Raw genomic sequence first — 22,046 nt, 5'->3', positions numbered from 1 at the left:
ATTCAAAAACAAAACATTTCAATTCTAGTAGTTAGATGTACCTACCTTACACTCTTTATTTAGCCGATAAATTTTGGAATACGTACATTGCGCGCAGCCTGGTTTACCCCCCAGCCCACCCCGGTGGTAGCTACGCAAGATACGCGGCCCAGGCTCGAGGGAGAAGGGAGTTAAGTGCATATTAATTCAAAGCTAAACCCTCGCCGCCTGTGCATCGTTTAATACAGTTTCAAAATGTACAGTGTATAAGAGCTGTTTTCGCTTTGCTATTTTTTCCGTCTTCCGTAAAATGCTAAGGAGAGAGAGTGTGTGTGAGTTCAATTGCTAGCATTACTCTTCTGTCGGTCACGGAAATGGGAAAATTACTAATTATCTACTATCTTCAAATTAATTATCATAATATATGCCCCCCGCGCCCTCCTTCTGTGTCTTCCATTATTTCCGCGCACTCATATTCAGACCAAGAAATGCAAACTACGCCCCTATAATAATTCCCCTAGCTCAGGTCGTAGTGGTATATAAGACAAAATCCTGCTTGTAAAACGATGCTCACCCACACACCTAACTCCCTTCGTCGATCGATCGATCGGATCGTCGGTCAACGCACGAAGCGCGGGAGGGCGAACCTCCCTAAGCGTGCCCAAGTAAGCATGTACGTAAGTATCATCCGTACGCACTACCCTACGCTACACTCTCCTTCCCCGTCCCGAGGTCTAGTCCTTTTTGTGTTTGCTGGATTTTTTCTTCTTCTTCGACGATTTCGATTTCTTTTTCGACTTTTTGCGCTTCCCGCCGGATTCGTCGTCCGTTTCCGTCGTCGCAGCGGAACGTTTGGCACGCTTGCGCTCCTTCTTGTGCTTTCGCTTCTTGCGCTTCTTGCTGCTGGTCCCGCCACCACCACCACCACCACCGGCATCCGTATCGGGGCTGCTGTCCGTTGAGGAAGATTCCGAATCGGAGCTGGTCGTATCGCTCGAGCTGCCACCGGCAGCGGATTTGTTCCCCTTCCCTGACGATGGTTTTTCCACCTTCGTGCGCTTACTGCTACCGCTAGCGTCCCGCTTCGCTGCCTCGTCCTGCTGACCGCTGCCCCGTTCGGGCGAACCCTCCCGCAGGTGCTCTGCCGAACGTTTGCGGGACTGTCGCTCTGCCGGCGAATGTTCACCCCTTTGCCGTTCGCCACCGGTGGTCGAGCCCGTCGTCGAACTGGGAGCCGTTGCGTTCTTCTCGTCTCCGCGGCCTCCTTTCGCACCTTCCTCCCCCCGGTGACCCGACTTGGACGATGACACACGACCGGCGGACGTGTCCTCTCGCTTGCCACCCCGTTGATGCGTGTCGGCGTCCTTGCGATCGCTGCCCTTTTTCGCGCTCGGCGACACGGTACCCTTACGATCGCGGCTGTCCCCACGGCGACCACGATTATCACCCCGATCGCGATCCCGCTCTCGATCACGGCTGCGTCCACGTTGCTGCTGCTGCTGATCGGTTTTCCTATTGTCACTCCTTTCCCGGCTGTTTCGCCTCGGTTCCGCATCTTTACGATCACGCTGCGGTCGATCGTCGTCGCGCTGCCGATCATCGCGTCCCCTTCGGTTGGACGATTCCGATGGCTTTTTGCTGCCACCGCTGCCACTCTCGTGCCTTCCGCCGGACCGGTTTCGGTCGACGCGCTTCGAATCGTCCCGCGTTCGACTGCGGCTGCGGGATGAACCGCGGCGCCGGTCCGAGAACGGTTTTCCGCGACCGTTGCCATCGTTGCTGGTGTTGTTGTTGTTGTTGTTGTTGCTCGAGGAGCCGCCCGGTTTGCGGTTGGTGGGTGGAGTTCGCGACCGGCTGAACTGGGACGCATTGTCCGGCACCTTGCTGCCCAGGCGCTCTTTAACAGAGGTGCGCATCGGCGAGGAACGGGTTTCCACCTTCAGATCGGCCATCTGCTTTATCTCCACCGAACGTTCCGCTCGCTCGTCGTTCACTGGTACAGTAACCTGAATGTTGAATGTTAAATGAAATGTAATGTTAGTGTTCTTTTTAGAGAAATCATACACACAAACGTCTTTCACTTGTTCTTAGAAACTTGGCACATTATCTTGAATCTTCGTGACATGATCTCGAATCATTTCACAACAAATTTGTTTTGTCTGTGTTAAAATTGAAAAGTTTGAGTATATGTGACACTGTTTCGAAAAAGTTTGCCAACGCTTCGAGATAAAGTGACAAGCATCGAGAAAATCCGCCACCATTACGAAAAAAGATGAAAATCTTTCTAAACCGCTCAAAACATGTTTTTCACCTTAACTATCCTCCACCACCGTTCCATTCACTTACCTGGAAGCGCTTCAGCTCGTCGTGTTCCTGTGCGTGCTTCACGTCCAACGGTAACCGAGTCGGCGAACCGTTGCCGCTGCCACTGCCGCCCGTGTACAGCTTCTGCCGATCGCCGCTGATCTTCTTAATCTCAATCGGCCGTATCGCGTTAATGGCACGCGTGAAGATCGCATTTTCGGCCCGCTTCAGCACCTCACTCGTCACCTTGCCACCGGTGGCCAGCTGCAGGCCGTCCCCGTCCCCACCGGCTGATCCATCCTCGGGTGAGGCGCCCTCCTGCCCATCCTCGCCGGTGGACGAATTAATCTGCCCGTCCTCGTCCATCTCCCACTTGGACAGCTCGGGCATGACCGTATCGTGGTCCTCCTCCTCCTTCGGCTGGGACGAATGTAGCTGCAAGCTTTCGTCCAGCTCCTGCTCGTAGTCGAGATTAGCGTGCAGATCCAGCACAGAATCGGACCGCTTCATCAGCATGCCACCCTCGCCGCTGGCCGCGTCACTGTCGGCCACCGGTTTCTCCTGGCTGTCCCCGGTACTGTCTGCCAGCCCTGCCGCACCATCGTCCTCGACCGGGCCGGCCTGACCGCTCTCTTCCGCCAGCACGGACAGCTCCAGTTGATCCGCTTCATACCTATCCGGTATGTCCGAATACAAATCGCCATGATCGTGACCATCGATCTGCGCTTCCTGCTGTTGATGGTGCCGGTGCTCTTCATGGTCCTGCTGTTCCTGTTCCTCCTCTTGCTGGTGTTGCTGCTGCTCCTGCTGCTCGTCTTCGTGCTGTTCAGCGTTGCTACGGTCGTCATCGTCTGCGCCAGACTCACCCGAATCGCTCTCCTGCTTGCCATCCTCACTGGCAACACTTCCCTGCCGCGCATTGTCGTCTCCCTCTTCAGCCGATCGCGCTTCGTCACGCTCCCGCTCGTCCCGCCGCTCTTCGCGGGCCTTGCCGCCTTCCTCCCGCTCCCGTGCCGTCGGTGTGGCCGGTTGCTGCGAGCTATCCGGTTCCTCCTTCTCAACCGTTTTGCGCTCCTTGCGCCTATCCTTCGACCGGCGCTCCTTGTCCTTCTCCTTGCGCTCCTTTTTGTGCTTGCGCTTCTCCACCTCCTTCTCCTTCTTGCGTTTCTTCTTGTCGCGATCCTTTTTCCGGTCACGCCGATCTTCGTCGCTCGAATCGCGCGTCTTCTTCTTGGACACCTCCTTTCCATCTTTATCCTTTTCGCGATCACGCTCCTTCTCACGCTCCTTCTCACGCTCCTTCTCACGTTCCTTCTCGCGCTCCTTCTCGCGATCTTTTTCCCGCTCGCGATCCTTCTCCATGTCGCGATCCTTTTCCTTGTCGCGGTCCTTTTCCCGCTCTCGATCCTTCTCACCCCGTTCGCGATCCTTTTCCCTGTCGCGTTCCTTTTCTCTGTCCCGCAGCCTTTCCTTCTCGCGCTCCTTTTCGCGTACCTTTTCCCGCTCCCGCTCCTTCTCCCGCTCGCGCTCCTTTTCCTTCTCCTTTTCGCGCTCCTTCTCCTTCCTTCGGTCCCGGTCGCGATCATGATGTTCGGCGTGATCGCCCCGCTCCTTCTCCTTGTTGCGATCCTTCTCCCGCTCACGGTCTCGCTGCCGGTCTCGATCGCGCTCCCGCTCGCGATCACGCTGATGATCACCACCGCGGTCATTGTCGCCCCGTTCCTTGCCACGCTCCCGATGATGATGGTCACGCTCGTCTCCTCCCCGCCGGCCGTGCTGGTCCACCGGCTCGCTGCGCTTGTCCTTCTCCGAGGGCTGATGTTTGCGGTCCTGCTTGTCCCGCTCATGTTCACCGCCGCCGCCAGCCGAACGGGAGCCTCGGTTCGATCTTTCGTGCCGCTCCGCCGACTCGGACCGTTTCGATCGGTGCCTTCTGCGATCCGCACCATCCCGATCGGACCCATCCTGACCGGTCCCGGTCGGGAGAGGACGCTTGCGGTCGCGCGAACGTGATCTTCCCCGACCGTGACTACCGCTGGCCATTGACGCTGGCCGCTGTTCGGACGTACCGCGGACGCCCTTCGACTCGGGACTCGGCCGATCAGCGTGATGCTGTTGCTGCTGATGGTGATGGTGTTGGTAGGCGGGATCGTCAGTGTGTTCTGGCCACTCGCCCTCCCTACCACGCTGCGCAGGATCTTGATGTCCGACGCCTTGCTGATGAGCACCGCCCATCGGAGAAGATTGCCGGCTGGACTGTCGGCTTGTTCTGTGCCGTTGCTCGCCGCCAGGCGGTACGTTCGGATGCTGCATATGATGCTGCTCCCCTCCTTCGCCAAAGTCCGCCGATTGCTTGGCACCTCCGTAGCTACCGACACTTCGTTCACGCTCATCACGTCCCGGATACCTAAACCATCCATAGATGGAAGGACGTAACGCAGTTGGAAGTGGATTAAAAAGAAAAGAGAGAAAAAAGAGAAAGAACATTACAAATTAGTTGTGGCACAGGCGCGCGCGCTTAGCGCTCCGAGACTTGTACAATGTGTCGCAGGTCCTACAGATATATTGCGGAGATGGAAAAAGTTGTTGTTATTAGCATCTGGTGGTGATACAGTAAACAAAAGCACGACCACTTTACCTCTATCATCGCTCATCATGGGTTGGTGTTTGTGGAGAATGGGGGGTGTGGGAGGGCTGTAGCACGAACAGTAATACTCCCAGTAACGATCCAACAAAAACGCTGGAACAAATCCGAACCGCCCGTTTTGGATGCGTCGAAAAGCTAGGAGGAAGCTGGCCGTTCCGGTGCTTAAGCTTTGGGTTCAGCTACTCTTAACCGTTTGAGCGGCGGAACGATTGTAGTGGTGACGAGGAACGTTACATCGTATACTCCGATACCCTCCCCTTGTCTTGCACAGGCGATGATTTAGATGAAAGCACTTTCGCAGGCGCGATTCTTGCCGGAATGCTACAAACGACGAACCTTTTCTGATGCAGATCATAGACAACGAATCGCGATCCAAGCTGCTTATGCATCGAGCATACTTTCTTAATCACTAGCGCTTAACTTTATGACAACAGCAACAAAAAACGAGAAGCGATCGACACACATCGCAGAAAAGGGATTCGACAAAATAAAGAGAAGATAATAATGTCTATTCAACAAGCTCTAGCCTCTTACCCGGAATAACTTTTCTTTGTTTATTTCCATCCTCTCAAAATCAGTCACTTGTGTGAGGTAGTAGCCAGTAGTGCACTAAAGACTCTTTTTATATCTTTCTCGTTTCAAATGCATCTCTCTCTACACACAAACATAACGCTAAGGACGGCAAAGTTTAAACATATTCTTTACATGATATGTTAGAACTGAGCATTGTATGTTTTTGCCATCATATTGTGCGGTCATCTTAGCTTCGTAGCTACTTTCTAAAGGTAGAGCCGCTAAACAGCACATAAACGCATCTTCTATTCGCATCAAGAAACGAGCTTTTCTCTTCTGCATCCGGTGAGCCTTTTTGTCAACCGACAATGACGACGATCTTCACTTCTGTGTAAACTGTTATACAAGGTAAATTTAAAGCTATTTTAACAACCAGGTACAACAAGGATACGATTTTCAACCTAGCGATTGTTGAATCGTTTCCCTAGCGTAAAATCTAGATAATTAACAACGGGAGTTTTAATGGAATTTTGGAAATACAATCTTAACTTTGCTCTATTGTTTGTTTGTTTTTTTTTTCCGCCCTGATTCTGTTGTTTACACTAAATGGCAATCTTTAGGCGTGATTTAAAAGAGGCACCATTCATAATAAAAGTCATTTAAAATAAAACTTGTTCAACTCAGCGACAATGTGACGAGAAAATTCTACGATTAACACATACACATTGCGTACATTCTGCTGTGTAGCTTAAGTGAAATATTTTTACTTTTATCTTGTCACCAAACAAACAATAAATATATAAAAGATATATGTGTATAAGATAGCTTAAAAATCATTTAAAATCGTTCATCATTAAGAAACTATGAAGTCTGGAGTACACGAGCCGAATGTGTTAAGGTACAATTGTTTGATATATCGGTTCTAGATCAATACTGTGTATCTAATCAATTTCAACGTAATTTCTTAAATGTACATTATGACTTATTACGAACTACTTATCACAGTATTGTATGTGTGTACCTTAATTTGACCCGATACACATAGTATCACGTGTAGCTAAGTTAACAGGATTATTATATCACAATTTGATGTTTTTTTTACGTTTAGCTACTCCTTAAAAGGTTTCCACAAGCGCGCACGTATTCAAATTACAAATACTGAACGCCTCATTATATCTACACATTTTAGGTTCAATATATCACAGGTTTAGGTCGAGTTTTGTAAAAGGTAAAAATTAAATTTTCCGCACAATAAATAGCTCTTTTGCTTTGCGCGTTTGCGTAGGCGCAACCGTTACCGGCGGCACCCGAGAACATTGCAAACCAAAGTACACCAAAATTACTAAAAAGTTTAATGACATGAGAACAGTACCTGTTTGACTGTGTGGCAGCCATCGCGCCACCAACACCGCCACCCGATTGCATCGAGGCTGTTGCTGGCCCACCGCCGCTCATCATATTGCCGCCGTGCTGCTGCTGCTGCTGCTGGTGCTGCTGGTGCTGCTGCTGGCCACCGCCCGGTCCGTCCCGGTAGTCGTGCAGATGATGCTGCCCGTGCAGGAAGCCTGGCTGCATCTCGTCCGGCCGTCCGCCCGGTAACGGTAACAGGGGTGGCTGGTGACGATCATAGCCTCGGGGCGGGAAATGCTGCATCGGTCCACCAACGTCCCGACTGTTGCCACGAGCCCGACCACCTCCTCTTGGGCCACCGCCGCCTCGGGGAGGACGATTGCCGTAGCTGTTGTAAAACCAAAGGAAAAGTCGTTGTTAAATAAACTGCTAGAAAGGGAAAATTGTATTCAAAGTGCTTACCCAAAGTTTTGATTAAATCCAGGCGATCGATCGCGATTAAAGTCGCCCGGACGACGATCATCACGACGGTCTCTGTATCTGTGTACAACGGAAAATATTGATCAATTATAAGTCATTTGTAATCCTTGGAAATATTTCTTCTATCGACAGAGCGCTTACCGCATTCCTCCCGCAAACGATCCCGACCGACTTCGGCTTCGTCGATCTCTGTAGCCGCCCGGTGGACTGCGTGACCGTTTCCGTGGCGACTTGTTCCGCTTCATGGGCGACCTTGATTTGGATCTGAAAAAATAAAAAAATAAAAAAATCGTATTAAAATACATTTCTCTTCCTCTACAATAATGTGGACCAGTGCTGCAAAATGTCATAAGCATCACGAAATGTTCACCAACGAAAACAATGATCCGTGGTAGCTTGATGCTCATTGATGATACTCAATAAAAGTGCGTCATGACATGTCGATCACGACATGCGAGTGCTTGAGTCAAACGCGATACTCTGACCGACAAGCTGAGCTTAATGCCGTCGCAGGCATAATCATGACTTTTTCTGGCTATGAACAGTGCGCCAAATGCCACTGTTTCAGGCACCAACACTCATGACTGAAACGACGCTCAAATCAGATCACGTACACAATTGAAATGATCAGAGTTGAGACTCAAACAGTTGGTCGACGAATCACATGATTGCTGACATTTTGTTTTGCATCCAACTCTTGGTCACACATTTGGTCATGACATTTTCTGTCGGTGATATTCACGACATTCTTGGAACATACTTGGCGTGTGGTCCTTAGCAACAAAATGGGCATTCTTTCTCACTCTGTTTGCTTTGTGTGTCTGTCGGATCAAACAGAGCAAAGAATCATGCTCATTTTGTTTTTTGGAACTATTCGCATGCACCGCCTATCTCCCATGACTAACGTGATGATCACCGACTAAAAATGTCGTGACCAAGTGACTGACCAAGAGTTGATTGTACACAATGTCACCAAGCATATGATGGTCGCAACAACTGTTTGAGTCTCACCTCTGATCATCACAGTAGAGCTCGTGACGCTGACATGATTTTGATTCAGCCGAAATTTGTCATCACTATGTCTGACATTTTGCAGAATTGATCGCAGTAAAAAAAAAATGTCATAGTGACTGTCCAAGCGTTGGTTGCAAAAATGTCACGAAGCATGCATTGATCACACCAATTGTTTTGAGTATCACAATTGAATACGTGACGCTGACATGGATTTTGTTTCAGTCAGATTTTTTTATGACATTGACAGTGACATTTTGCAGCACTGATGGGGACTGGCAAATCGCTTACCTCGTATAAGAGCGCGAGCGCGAGGAGCTGTACGAGCTGGACCGATTCCGGCGCCGCTCTCGCACCCGGTCCCGCTCGTCCGGATGGTGCTTATCGTCCGGCGACCGTCGCCTATCCGGTGACCGCTGTCGCGAGGTGCGTCTCCGATCGGAGGAATTGCCCCGTGGGCCACCGCCCCGACCACCGTTGTCGAAGGATCGTGAGCGACGGCCCCGCTCACCCATCGGCGAACGGTTGCGGCGCATTTGCTGCTGCTGCTGCTGTTCCTGCTTTTTGCGCAGCTCCTTCTCGCGCATGATTCGGTTGAACGCTTCGAGCGGATCGTCAATGACGCTACGAAAAGCAAAACAAAAAGCAACGTTAATTGGGCGCTTTTCTACGCACGAAAGATGTTCTCTGTCTTACCCTGGCCCTATCGTTTGAAGTACGGTCTGATAGCCGCCACCCATCGGTCCCGGTCCCATCGGACGCTGTCGCATGTGGGGTGGATGGTGCTGCATATACCCCCCACCCCGCATCGGATACATCATCCTTGGCGGACGGTCCGCGGGATACATTCCGCCATGATGGTCGTATCCTCGCTGCTGCTGCTGCTGCTGTTGCTGCTGTGGCGGATAACCGCCTCCCTGCTGCATTCCGTACGCTCCTGCACCTCCCGCGCCCGCGTACTGTGGGTGGCCGACGTGGCCACCGTAGCCACCGTTACCCGGTCCCATGTATGCACCACCACCCGGGTGTCCCATGGCCGTCCCGATCGCTTGGACGTGCTGCGGATGATTATGCTGCGGATGGGGCATCAGTCCTCGACCTCCTCCTCCTCCGTGCATGTACTCCGGCGATCGCTCATCGTACTCACGACCCCGCTCGCCCAACAAGCCCGCATTCGGGCCGGCACCACCGTACCCTTCGCCTTCCTTCTCCTCCATCAACATCCGACGGCGGTGATGGTCGTCTTCACGCTGCTCCCGCTCCATCAGCTCGTTGCCCCGGCCACCACTGTTACCATTCCCGCCAACACCACCATAGCCCTGTTGTAGCTGCTGCTGCTGCTGCTGCTGATTCGCCACCATCTGCCGCTCGTTCGGTGGCGTATCGTGCCCGTGCAGCCGTCCGCCGTGGCGCATCGGCCGCCCGCCATTGTAGTGGCCGCGGAACGCACCCCGGCTCTGGAGGTGAGCCGGCGGCACCGTAACGGTAATGTTGTCCTCATAGTCCGACTCATTGTCAAACCCGCCGGTCGGTCCAGCACCGCCGCCCGCCACCATCGCCTCCTTCTCTTCACGGCCCGGCGAACCGATGTCATCCTGCTGGGAGATTTCGTCAAACAGCTGCGGCTGCAGATTGCTATCCGCATCGCGCGCTCCACCACCACCCGCACCATCCTCTTCGTACGTGGACGATTCCACCAGCTCGGTGGTGGTGGTAGTGGTGGAAATCGTACTGACGATGGGGGCACCCTGCTGAGCACCGTCGCCACCGAATGGTACGGAGGAAGAGGACGTTATACCACCACCGCTGGTCGTAGTGGTACTGTCCGCAGTCGGTGTTTCTTCCGGTTTGGTTTGTTTCTTACCAACGTTGGCTGAAGAGAGAGAGAAAAAAACATTTAAAATAAAGAAACAAAAAAATGGAAAAATCCGTCAAAACTCACCCTTCGGTTGCGACTTCGTGTAGCCCGTCTCGTTGCGGAACGCATTGACCGAGTTGCGCAAAAACCGGTTCGGTATGAGCGACCCGGGCGACGAACCCTTCTCCTTGCAGTCCGGACACTCGTTGTCCTCCGATTCGAGCAGCGCCGTCCGCACACACTCGTCGCAGAACGAGCTGCCGCAGCACGGTATCATGACCGCGTCGGTGAACAGATCCTTGCAGATGCCGCAGATCAGATCCTCCGGGATGGACTGCTTCTCCTCCGGCGGCATCTGCACCGGCTGCATGGCCGGATTGTTGCCCATCTCCTTGTCGCGCTCGATGAACGAGCGCGGTATGCCGGACGTGCGCTTCACCTCGATGCTTTCCTTCGGCAGCGGCCCCAACGGGCAGTTCTTGATCCAGTGGCCCGGCTTGTGACACCGGTAACACTTGTAGTTCATCGGCACCTCGCCCGTCTGCGTGCCGCGCACCTTCTGATAGCTAAGGGGGGAGGGAGGCAAGAACGAAAAAACGCTTATGAGTTGGTTGATTTTCTTACAGGAAATGAATAATTGAAAATGAATGCAATTGGAAATGAGAGCGAATAAATTAAGTAAAGTAGGCGGAAAGTAACTTGATACCTGTGCTTAAATCTACATCCCACAACCAGTTACCAACAGTTAGCCATTGTATGCATTGTGAATGGGAAATTGGGGGGAAAAGAACGCATTGCAGTTGTGTTAGAACGGTTAGCTTCTTGTACGCTGTGCGGGAAACGAAGGCCCAAAAAAAGCCCGTAATACTCACTTCGTCGGGTCGTATTCGGCCGTGCTTTGAAACATCATCTCCCGGATCTTGTCCTCCTCCGTCCCGTTCATCATCGACAGGTCGACGTTGGTTTGCGAGCTGGCCGCATCGTGCTTGCCGCGCGGTGCCGACGACGGTGCATTCGCCTCGGCCGCAGCGGCCGCCGCCGCCGCGGCCTTTTCCCAGTTCTTCTTCCCTGTGTTCTTGACCGGCACGCGCGCTATCGTGAGCGACGTGTTTTTCGGTATCAGCATATTATCATCATTGTATTCTGTATAAAAGAGAGGACACGTTAAATGGTGGTAAATTGACCGGTAATGACCAGGATGAGGATACGGCCGCCACTTACCTTCCTTCGTTTGCGCATTCGTAATCTGTAGATCGAAATCAACCGTTTTGCCCAGCCGCTTCTGCTGGATGATGCCCTTCTTCAGGTCGGCCACCGAGATGTGCAACCCGTCGAACGTGATCGTGTCAAAGTCGAGGGCGCTCTTAAACTTGTAGTGCACCGACATGTTGACCGCGCTTGTTGGGTGGTGGCACACACGCCACCGTATCGACGCTGTGGAGTGCGGATTATCACTGAATCGGAGGAGAGAGGGGAAAAAACCGAAAAGAAACACAAGAGCAGGAAAAGATTAGATTCAACCAGTCGCAAAAACACTCGCTACGCACGAGATTCCATTTCTGGCAACGAAAGTTTGTTTGATTGGCTGTCTTGTCTTGGGTGTACCATATTGATATTGATTTTTAATCTTGCCGGCCCCTGCTGAACGGCCGTGTTTTACACAATCAAACACCCTCTCTTGTCATCAGACAAACATCAATTTCAGAGCAGAAAACGGGAATTAGGCTGTGGTAAGCAGCTATCCCTGCGGTTAGAGGTTATGTTTATCAAGCAAACGGAGCGAACCCAGATGCACACAATCCGTGTTTCCGTACGTATTTTTGGACACTTTCACGACGACCTGGTCCGTTCCATCTCACAGGTCGTCACAACCACTTTCACGTCGGCAACAGCCAGGATGACCACACACTGTTTTCGCATTTTCACCCTGCTGCTGCTGCTGCTGCTGGTCGTCCATGTTTGATGGAAGTCCCGCACCGCTCATCCACCCGGAGGTACCCGCCGCACCAGCACACACGGGCGATTACCCCCACACTAGGCACGAATCTTTTTACACAAATCTTACGTAATAAAACGACCCAGTCCCATTTTCCACACACGCCGACGGACGGTATTACCTGTAACGTGCTGCTAATTCACCGTTCTGGTCTGCTTTTGCTGCATGTTTTGTCCTGACGAGTTCGCGAAAACAGCGCGTCGAAGATTACAAGCCCGATGGGTTTCTTTACCTCCGCAAAAAAATGAAAGCTAGCGGTGGCCTTGTTGCCAGCAGCAGCAGCTGTCATCCGAAAACGCTGTGTCAAAGCAGGCATTGGGCGGGTTTGGCAGCACTGCTCGCGCACCCAGGCGGCAGTTTGCTGCTTCATGTGTGTTGAAAGTGTAATTTTTACCAGACTTTCAATAATACGATAACGAACGCATAAAACATTCAGGAAAAACCTTGGGATGTAGGAAGCACATCCATCATCATGTGGTATCATAATCATCGTTAATTTGCTCATTTGTTCGTTAAAATGCTTTATTACTTAGCTACTAGATAAACAAGGGATTAACAAGGCAAACAGACAACAAATTTAAACGAGAAAGATTCATTTCAGTTTCCTTTTAAAAAATGCGTGTAAATTATGAAGAAATTAATGAGGTTTTTCGTAAGGTAAAACCTTAACTTTAATTATTTAGCATTACTACAAACCTGTAGAATAGTAGCGTTTGATATTGTCATGGGTAAAGTTTGCATAAGTCGACTCTGATTTCGAACATTTTGAAACCGGTTGCGGAAAATAGGTTCAATCAGCGTTATTTGGAGCTGACCGGTGTTATCTAGAGTTGATATCGGTCATAGTCGGAATTATCTAGAATCCCGCCACTTTCTTTCTTCTCCGCTAACATCCGGTAAGATAGGTTCAACCACCATCATTCGAAGCTCGCCAAAATCGTTCAAAATCATAGTCCGCCGGGATCGAAGACGTTCAGAATCGGAGCCTTTCGGAATCAGAGTCAGCTCCAATTTGCTCTGACTCTTATCGACTCCAGCACTGGCTTATTCCGACTCTGGATGGTTCTGTTTTCACCGGAACCAGAATCGAACTGACAATAGCCGGATTCAGTTCGGAGCAGTAGGTGCCCTTCTGAGAATAATCATGATTTATTTTAAAAAAATAAACCCTTTTTAACACTTATTGATTGAATTCATTGTATTTTCGAAAACCTACACTGAAGTTCATAAATTATTCATTTTCCTACTAAAGTATGCATGAAAACATCCGTTTTTTTTCATTTGAAGAAACTATTGTACAGCTGATTGGCAACGATTTTGTTGTTCTGGCGCTTCATCAAGCGCAACTTGGGACCGCGCTTCACCAACTGGGACGTCCACTCGTCTTGCATAAGCACACCCGGCACTATCCGGGCATGATTGTAGATGTTCTCTATTTTGTTTATTAGCTCAAAAATCTGCACGCTGTGCTTCGATCGCTGTAAAATGCTGCCAAATATTAAAAAATCGAATGATAACATTAGTGCTGTGCAATCAACTACCTGATAGATAGCGCATGTGACTACACTTACCCATCGAACACTTTTATGAAGTGATCGAAAATGAACAAAAAGGAGAAGAAACTTCCCGACACGAATAAAGATGTCTTATTTTTCATCTTATCGATGATTTCGCTCGTTAAATCGATCCTACAGATCAATCTTGCCTGCTCAGTTTTGATGTCATCTGAGGGATGCAAATAGATGTGTTTGACTTAGCTACTATTTTACCAACATTGAACGTTGGATCCCTTGTTGACTTACCGTTTCCTATTATTTTTATGGTATTGGAAAAATCTTGCTGCACCTCGCTGGCGTTGCTGAACGTACGTGCCAATACCAATGTCTCGCCCTTTTTGATCGATTTTAATGCCCGAAACGCGACGACTCCGTGGTCCAGCAATCTGCCGATACGTAAATTACGTAAGACGGTCATTTCTCGTGGCCTGTTTTACAAATAGCAACCCACAGTGTACTTACATAGTGATAACATTTGATTCCTCGTCAGAAGATTCAATTTCACGAACGAATCGGTACAAACCACGGTACTGGTTGAAGGTCGTTACTTTCGGTGCCGATTTGCACTGGGCCAGGTGCTCCAGAAAGTTGAACGTAGCGTGATAACCTTCGCAGTATTTTTGCAGCGCACACTCCACAGCGTCTACATTGTCCGCCTGTTGCGCTCGGTGATTTGCCTCGGTCCAACAAACGTCCCAAAACATGAGCAAGTTATCATGGGTTCGCGCGTATGCGGCTGGCCGCTGATGCGCATCGAATGGCGCCTTCGACTCTGGTGCGTTCGTATGCACTGCGTCCTGCGCGTCCGTCGCTGACGAGCGGTCCATTAACATCTCGTCGACATCTCCCTTGTCGTACGACAGCTCGTATTTGAATCCGCACATAAACGTGTGCACTACACACAAAAGCCGCAGCAGGACGCTTTCAAGGAATATGTTCCGCTCGGCAATCGATAGATTCATCCAGCAGGACTTGTAATCTTCAACCAGCCTTTTGTCCATCATTAAGTAGTACATGATGAGTGAAGCCTTTTGGATCAGCACCGGATAGCTGCCGGATTCCTCCACGTAATGATCGCACGTGCACCCTTGCAACAGCGAAAGCAGGTCTTCCGAATGCGCATGGTGATCCTCGAGCAATGCTGCCCACAGCTGCTCCACCGTCCTGGGATGTTGGGTGGGCGGTTTGCGTAGCGAAAGGTTCGTTTGCAGTACATCCAACGATTTCACCAGCAGACGGATTGTAAGCATAAAATCCATCAGTGGAAAGAACAGCGACCGGTAGCCCCGACACTCGTACTGGTGGTAATGCTCATCCTTGCCCAAGCATTGCACACTGCAGTAAAATACCTCACGGCAAACTACACATCTGAGATTGAAAGGGAGTTATTATTGGGTTTTGCGATCAGGTACCCCAAGCTGTTCAACACACTTACGGCACGGTGTAGAGCGTCTTCAGGGTGCACCAGTTACATTGACCCATCGATTCCGCAACGTAGCCAACCACTGGCTTTTCGACGAATATAACATCGCCAACGTTAAAGTCACGCTTGGCCACCAATGATCCGTTGATTCTGGAAAGAAAAAGCAAAAATTGTTATTGCACAAACTCCGGTTCGGCTTCGATGCCTTCCGGTTAGTGTCTGGAAGGGACTCACATTTCGCAGGACACGGCACGGCTGTTGCTAGTGCCGAACAGTTCCTTTTCCCAATCGACAGCGCTGCACGCTGCATCCTCCTGCCAGACGGGGAATGGCTTGTTACGAAGAATGTTTAAATTCTGCTCCTGCGAATGCGGACCCTTCGAGCGTCCGAGGAATGTGAGATACTTCCGGTACTGTTCGGTCTTTCTGTACGCTACGGTAAGCAGCAGGTTAATGGAGGTTTGCAACACATTCCGATTATTTTCCAACGGGATGACGTATGCAGCTTCAAGGTAGCGTATCGAGTCCCGCATCCTTCCCGCGTTCTGCAAACGCTTGCCGGCGTTGTTGTAGTACATCTTCAAGTGGGCTAGACTGTTGCACTGGAACACTTTGTCCTGCACCAATGCGGATCCATTCAATAGCAGCACCTTGTTGTGGCGTGACTCCATTTCCTTGACCGCCTTTTTACGACGCTGCTTGGCGAGGTAGTCCAGCTTTTCAAAGCAATGTGTTGCTTTCCTGTTTACGTGGGTTAAGGGGAGCGATAGAGGGCGGGGGAGCATGAATGTGTGTACATGGCTGGAGATTGCGCATCGATTTCAAGATACTTACTGCAGCGCCGTCGTGTGGTAACTGTTCTCACAAACGATACTGATTTCGGGAAGCTTTTCATCGTCACCACGGCCTGTAAAGAATTTGCAGTCGTTGTTGTAGAGGTAGTCCATTTTATTTGTTTCAACCACGCAAGATCACTCCCTTTTGATCGGCAAGTACGATTCCGAATGAATGCCGCGATTTGAAAGTTCTGTGGAAATGGCTCAATTTGACATTTGACAGCACTATCCTACCCCTCGTTAGGAAAAACATCGATTGGATCGAAGGCTCAAAAACCGGCTTTAGGGCCGTGTCTGTGCTTCATCGCATGCGATCTTATCGCACGTGCTATCAAACGCTTTTTCGTATGAAATTGCGATTATTTGGATGATTTTATTAAAATAAGGATTATGAAAAATTAAGTTGGAATTGTTCCTACAAAACACCACACATTTAGTTTGACAGATAAAATCGGATGCGGCGTCCGACGAAATCAAATTTTTTTGATTCTGTCGTAGGACGAAATCGCACGTCCGACCCCAAGCGCCACAGATTAAGCTTAAACGACTGGAAAATTGAATATCCATAGAAAAAAAATGAAAGCTCCACAGCTTCATTGGTTTGATCAATAGATGGCGTATTAAAACTAATCATTATATTGCTATCCTTTTCTTGCAATGTGTTTCGACAAGTTTCATCTTATCATGACCTATATAGCCTTCTAACTTTCCGAGCAAAAATCTATATGAATGGTCGTGTGGTCAAATACGTGGGTATTAACACCAACGACCATTACTCAAATCTCACTGGCTTCAGAGCTGGTGGTTTCCGTTGGAGTTTAGTATTTAAACAATCGTATCGCCGTTCTGGTTCTAGCGATGCATAACTTCAATGCGAAACCGTTGTATAGTACAGAGGAAATGAGAAAGCTCTCCTCCAAGCGATGAAGCTCCACTGGTTGGGGTATCCCACCAACAGAGAGCGCCACCAGCTTTTTTGCTATTTTTAGAATGCATGAGTCGTTTGCCGTCTGCTAAACGAAGTCTTTCTATATTCCGTTTAGGTAGAGATCTTGAGTCGTTTAGAAGCCGTTTAGTGGTCGTTTAGTGGATTTGTGGCACTTGGGACGTTATCTGTCAAATTCAATATTAAATTTTGACAGGCCTTCCGATAAAATCGCATCCGATGGAGACACGGGCCTTAACGAGCTCGCCAATGCTCCAAATTGGTGCAATTTTCCCTCGCTGGCGATTGTTTTTATAAGTCGTTGTGAGGGGTTTTGAGGGTTCAAGATGGCCGCCAAAAAGCTCGCGCTGCCCAAGTGCCACAAATCCACTAAACGACCACTAAACGGCTTCTAAACGACTCAAGTTCTCTACCTAAACGGAATATAGAAAGACTTCGTTTAGCAGACGGCAAACGACTCATACATTCTAAAAATAGCAAAAAAGCTGGTGGCGCTCTCTGTTGGTGGGATACCCCAACCAGTTGAGCTTCATCGCTTGGAGGAGAGCTTTCTCATTTCCTCTGTACTGTTGTATTGTTTCGCATTGAAGTTATGCATCGCTAGAATTAGAACGGCGATACAATTGTTTAAATACTAAACTCCAAAGGAAACCACCAGCACTGAAGCAAGTGAGATTTGAGTAATGGTCGTTGGTGTTGATACCCACGTATCTGACCACACGACCATTCATATAGATTTTTGCTCAGAAAGTTAGAAGGCTATATAGGTCATGATAAGATGAAACTTGTCGAAACACATTGTAAGAAAAGGATGGCAATATAATGATGAGTTGTAATACGCCATCTATTGATCAAACCAATGAAGCTGTGGAGCTTTCCTTTTTTTCTATGGATATTCAATTTTCCAGTCGTTTAAGCTTAATCTGTGGCGCTTGGGTGGTGTTTCCATCACTCGTCCACCTCCCCATCTTTCACCCATTGCCCTGCGGGTCAGCGATTTGGAGCGTTGACGATTCCCAAAAGCCGGTCGAGGACTATTCAAATGAAAACGGACCATTAATTCAAACTCTGTAGTTTATTTAGCATTAACATTTGTAGGAAATTGAGCTTAAATTTAGACAAATCACTCCCTTCGAGCAGAATACGAACATAATCAAGCGTTCGATAGAATGCGCAAAAAGCGAAAAGAGAGCGTGACGCGAGGGCAGGATGTCACCTCTAGGCTGACGGTAGCTGTTAAGCAGCATAGAATCAGCTGCATCTCATATGTTTCTTTTATGTGGATCTTCAAAATGAATTAATTTTATACAAACCAAAGGCCCAACGATGCCTGCTGGTAATCTTGTAGCAAGTTTTACAACGTACAAACCGTCTTTAAACATTCAACTTTCAAGTTACCAACGCTAACGGCGCCTCCTGCATCCAAAATTATACTCCCACAGGAAGAGAGCGAGCTAAAACCATCGTTCGAATTGCACACCATTTTGCAGTGCTCTAGCAGATATACCGTGAAGGTATCGTACAGAAATAAAATTTTTTCGCAGATGTGCGATTTGTTTGTTCAGCTGAATGCAGTTGTGTTGTGGTACGTTTTTGGGGACATTTTTTTATTGGCTTACTTTACAGATACCAGAGCTTAGTCCAATAAAAAAGGGGCATTCAAGTACACTCTTCTATACACGCCAGGCCGCCAGATTCGGTACGGGCAATGCGCTACACGCCACGGGTGTGTTATGTGCCGAGGCTGGCCCAAAAGCATTCGGTTGAATTTTCGATATCGTCGGTAGCGCTCCACACATCAGCCGTGCTAGACTAATTTTGCGTATCTCCGTCAGTTGCGCCGCCGAAAAGCTGCCCTGCTGTCTACCCGCTTCGAAGAAGTAACGATCGCCGGCACGCGCTGCCAAGAACTGTTGCTCCATGATGGCGTAAAGCGTTGGGCCAACTAAAGCTCCGGCCACAGGCTCTTCAAAGGCAGCACCAACGATCAGGTCAAGATCATCAATCGTTGGGTACAGCGTGCTGAGGTGTTGAACGGTTTTGATGCACGGTTGTCTTAACGTGGCGTTGAACGCTTCCCACGTCGTGTACCGGCTCAATCCGAACCGGGACCGATAGTCGTTGTACCGCGCAAAGCCAAAGTCCCGCATGCGTTGAATGTCGAGTGCAAGCTGATCCTGCCCGAGCGTCTCGCTACCACGGTACATGAAGTTTTTCCACTCGACACTGAAGCTAGCATCGACCTGTTTGGCCGATTGGGTGGTTAGTCCGTTGAAGAAACTGCTGGACATGCTTTCCAGGAGTGTGAGGTTGCCCGTTAAGCTGCTCAACCGCAACGTTTCAGTTACACCGTCCATGTAGAAACTGGTAAAAGAGATACAAAAAAGGTTGGCCGTTGCTATTAGAACCTGTCTTTCGCTCTGTAAGCCAATTGGACCTACTTTATACCACCCGGTAGTTGGGATTGCATGAACGGCATCACCACGGCTCCAAACTCGCCCACGGAGGAGGGATTTTGGAACTCATTAAAATCCGACGCGAACCCAGTGCCTTCGAATATCAACCGACTACTTAGCATGTTGGACCGTCCCAAAATCCGGGGCAGATACTCGTAGTACACGATCTGCTGGTACTGGGCGATGTTGATACGTCTTGCCTCCTGAAAGAGCACCTCATCCGACCAGCCGGCATTGAGCAGACGTAGCTGGGTGGCCAGCCGGTTGTGCTCTCGCAGGAACAAAAGATGCACCGTTGCGGCCATCGGCGACTGATAGCTCCGTATGTCCGCCACCAGATAGCACACGTTGGACCAGGTACAGCCGGCCGGATCTATTACCGGCCAATCGACTCCATTGCGCCTTACCGATTGCAGTCTACCGCCCGAGAATGCTCGCAGCCGTTTGCTTTGCGCAACGCTGGTGCCGTACAGGAAGGACAGATCGAGCAGGCTGCTAGCACTGTTGATCGGTTGGACCGGCTGTGATGCCGGTGGGTTGCCCGGTTTGGTGAGCACACGTGCATAGTTCAAGCACTGGATGTTGAAAAACGAATACAGCGCATCACCGCTCGGGATCTTGACGGGATAGCACCTGCTCGGTGCGTTCGGTACAATCTGCCCATCGACGCAGCACTTCACGTTGTCGTTGGAACCGGCTGCCAAGCTTAAATCGTTCGCTATCGCCTGCAGGAAGAATATGCTGATCAGTGTATTGCTCGGATCGGGCGTCTCGTCGATCGGGAACACAGTGGATGAAATGGTTCGTGCGTTAACAAACTCGCTGCCATTGCTCATGACCGGAGGGCGCGAGATACCGTCCGCAAAGCTGGCCGGAAGAAGGCGAGCGTAAGGTTCACCCGCACGGCCCAAGCTGGGATTGAACGGGTTGGCGCAGGACGAATCAATCGAACGGTACTTGGAGCTGGGACAGCTCGCTGTTCCACCGCGGGTGGTCGTAGTGGTTGGGGGCTTCGTGACCATCCATGCTGCCACGCTGCTAACGGCCAGTGAGAGCAGAATCGCGCGAACCGTAGCTCGCTGCTGGGGGCGTTAGAAAAGAGCGTCAGTTGAATTTAAAAACGAGATTTCTTGTCGCCCTACTTACCTGCATTCTATCCATGGTGTGGGGGTCTGTCAGCAAAATTGCACCTTATCGATCGGCGCTAAGCGTAGCACTGTGCGGAACAGATACCAGATATTCGCTTTTTATACAAACAATACACGCAAATTCGCGGTACAGCCAGCGTGATCGTGCACGAACATTGGAGAGACCCAGTGTAACCCGTGAAGGTTGCAAGCGTTGCGGCTGTTTCAGGGGGGGGGAGAAAACCATATTGTAACAGCTGACTATTAGCTCTTGTTTTTTTTGGGATATGCTTGCCGCTGGTTGATTTTTTTCCTTCTTCATTAGTCTGCTTCCGATACGTATCATGATGGATTGTAAACATTCGTACTGGATGCGGCAAAGCCTGACCCCAAAAACAAGTAAAATTCTGCACCGGTCCTAGACATAATAATGAAAATGCTCTGGTACCTGAATTGAACCCAAATCTGTTACTGTGATTAGACATGATTTTTTCACCAAAATTTTCGAAATATGATAACTTTGCTGCCCAACACCCAACCCTTTGCTGATAACTCACCCAACAAAAAGTAGCTCAATTTTGCAAACTTGAGCTACTCGCGCGACATTTCTGCTTCATCCGAAATATCCAGTTTGTTTACGAAGCAGACTAATTCAAAACTCAGAAAAATAAATGTGAACACGTTTTAACTTATTTTTTTATGTTTTTAAAGAAAAAAAAAACATGTAGGTTGACTGGGTAAAATGAGCTACTGTGAACTATGCGGAGTAGTTGTATGTGGAAATGCGGAACTATGCGGAAATGTAGAGATACTTTTTGTCGCGCGAGAAGTTGTCGCTCTATGCCCATTTGAATGATTAAATCTAATCAAACACAGCGAAAGAAAGGAACTCATTTTTTTCACAATAAATTGAAACGAGTTCCTCGACCCTGCCCGCTAAATATTGGGACGGTTTCGCACCGTTTTTCTAGCTCGAAATCGCTTGCAAGTATTGGTCAATTTTATCGCTCTTGCATAAATCAAATTTCTTGTTTTGTACTTTCTCCACGGGCACGAGGCTTGAACCCATTACGGGCATGTTGTGGCAAATCGTACGATTTGGCGACTGTTCCACCAGAACGGCCCAAAGGTCTTTAGCCAGCAAGAATATTCGCTATTCAAGGGATGCTACCATTCTAACTGCTAAATCTATGGGCGCAAAAAAACTGCTTGCCTTTACAATCTGCTTAAATGCGTTGTGGCGCTGGGGCTATGAAGTTGTATGGAGTGCGAGGCACCTCGAGCGAGCTCGCAGACCTACTTGAATTTGTTTCGCGGGATATTTGAACATGTTCGTTTGTTTCCGTTTTCAATTATGGTATATTTTTCACAGGGCATGAAAGGGCTGTCATTTGCGCTATGCAGCCATGGTCGAAAAGTTTCAATCATGCAAATGCATTTTTGCATTGTTTTTTACATTACGCTCGCTTATCCTTACCAATAAGCAATTACAAAAACATATTTTGTATCGATATTTAGAATAAAGCGATCTAAAGCCGCAGCGTTATCAATCGAAAACGGAACT

The 22,046-nt window shown here is 49.4% G+C and overlaps 3 protein-coding genes across 5 annotated transcripts; all 3 read right to left on the bottom strand.

Annotated features, from left to right (window-relative positions):
- Window positions 1–22: 22 nt before the first annotated feature.
- LOC120954848 (zinc finger CCCH domain-containing protein 13) lies at window positions 23–12,401 on the bottom strand. 2 transcript variants are annotated; one of them, XM_049610662.1, is made up of 11 exons: window positions 12,260–12,401; window positions 11,364–11,596; window positions 11,015–11,285; window positions 10,227–10,708; window positions 8,981–10,157; window positions 8,576–8,908; window positions 7,415–7,537; window positions 7,256–7,333; window positions 6,816–7,181; window positions 2,326–4,690; window positions 23–1,985 (listed from the first exon to the last, which is right to left on the bottom strand). In XM_049610662.1, exons 2-11 carry the CDS (start codon window positions 11,527–11,529, stop codon window positions 714–716), a joined length of 6,633 nt encoding a protein of 2,210 aa, XP_049466619.1. In that variant the 5' UTR covers window positions 11,530–11,596; window positions 12,260–12,401; the 3' UTR covers window positions 23–713. The 2 variants fall into 2 exon arrangements, with proteins under 2 accessions (XP_049466619.1, XP_049466620.1); XM_049610663.1 differs by lacking the exon at window positions 12,260–12,401 and adding an exon at window positions 11,957–12,165.
- Window positions 12,402–13,344: 943 nt separating this feature from the next.
- On the bottom strand, window positions 13,345–17,484 carry LOC120959832 (uncharacterized). Its single transcript, XM_040383509.2, has 7 exons — window positions 15,952–17,484; window positions 15,352–15,858; window positions 15,130–15,267; window positions 14,157–15,062; window positions 13,941–14,080; window positions 13,710–13,863; window positions 13,345–13,626 (listed from the first exon to the last, which is right to left on the bottom strand). Exons 1-7 carry the CDS (start codon window positions 16,062–16,064, stop codon window positions 13,416–13,418), a joined length of 2,169 nt encoding a protein of 722 aa, XP_040239443.2. The 5' UTR covers window positions 16,065–17,484; the 3' UTR covers window positions 13,345–13,415.
- Window positions 17,485–18,474: 990 nt separating this feature from the next.
- Window positions 18,475–20,628, bottom strand: LOC120959121 (peroxidase-like). 2 transcript variants are annotated; one of them, XM_040382290.2, is made up of 3 exons: window positions 20,502–20,628; window positions 19,341–20,434; window positions 18,475–19,263 (listed from the first exon to the last, which is right to left on the bottom strand). In XM_040382290.2, exons 1-3 carry the CDS (start codon window positions 20,514–20,516, stop codon window positions 18,573–18,575), a joined length of 1,800 nt encoding a protein of 599 aa, XP_040238224.2. In that variant the 5' UTR covers window positions 20,517–20,628; the 3' UTR covers window positions 18,475–18,572. The 2 variants fall into 2 exon arrangements, with proteins under 2 accessions (XP_040238224.2, XP_040238223.2); XM_040382289.2 differs by having other exon boundaries at window positions 19,341–20,437; window positions 20,502–20,627.
- Window positions 20,629–22,046: the final 1,418 nt, after the last annotated feature.

This window comes from Anopheles coluzzii, chromosome 3, assembly GCF_943734685.1.
Source record: "Anopheles coluzzii chromosome 3, AcolN3, whole genome shotgun sequence".
In the NCBI taxonomy this organism is placed as follows: domain Eukaryota; kingdom Metazoa; phylum Arthropoda; class Insecta; order Diptera; family Culicidae; genus Anopheles; species Anopheles coluzzii.
Note: the sequence above shows the minus strand (reverse complement) of the source record. Positions and strands in the feature narration are given on the sequence as shown.

What these genes read in the sequence shown, in the direction of transcription:
- LOC120954848 (XM_049610662.1), bottom strand. Translation starts at nt 11,529, where the DNA reads ATGTCGGTGCACTACAAGTTTAAGAGCGCCCTCGACTTTGACACGATC. An exon ending in CACGAAGTCGCAACCGAAGG is followed by an intron (nt 10,158 to 10,226) that starts GTGAGTTTTGAC and finishes CTCTCTCTTCAG; the next exon opens with CCAACGTTGGTAAGAAACAA. An exon ending in GGATTTAATCAAAACTTTGG is followed by an intron (nt 7,182 to 7,255) that starts GTAAGCACTTTG and finishes GTTTTACAACAG; the next exon opens with CTACGGCAATCGTCCTCCCC.
- LOC120959832 (XM_040383509.2), bottom strand. Translation starts at nt 16,064, where the DNA reads ATGGACTACCTCTACAACAACGACTGCAAATTCTTTACAGGCCGTGGT. An exon ending in CGTGCCGTGTCCTGCGAAAT is followed by an intron (nt 15,268 to 15,351) that starts GTGAGTCCCTTC and finishes TTTTCTTTCCAG; the next exon opens with AATCAACGGATCATTGGTGG. An exon ending in CATAAAAATAATAGGAAACG is followed by an intron (nt 13,864 to 13,940) that starts GTAAGTCAACAA and finishes TGCATCCCTCAG; the next exon opens with ATGACATCAAAACTGAGCAG.
- LOC120959121 (XM_040382289.2), bottom strand. An exon ending in CAACTACCGGGTGGTATAAA is followed by an intron (nt 19,264 to 19,340) that starts GTAGGTCCAATT and finishes CTCTTTTACCAG; the next exon opens with TTTCTACATGGACGGTGTAA.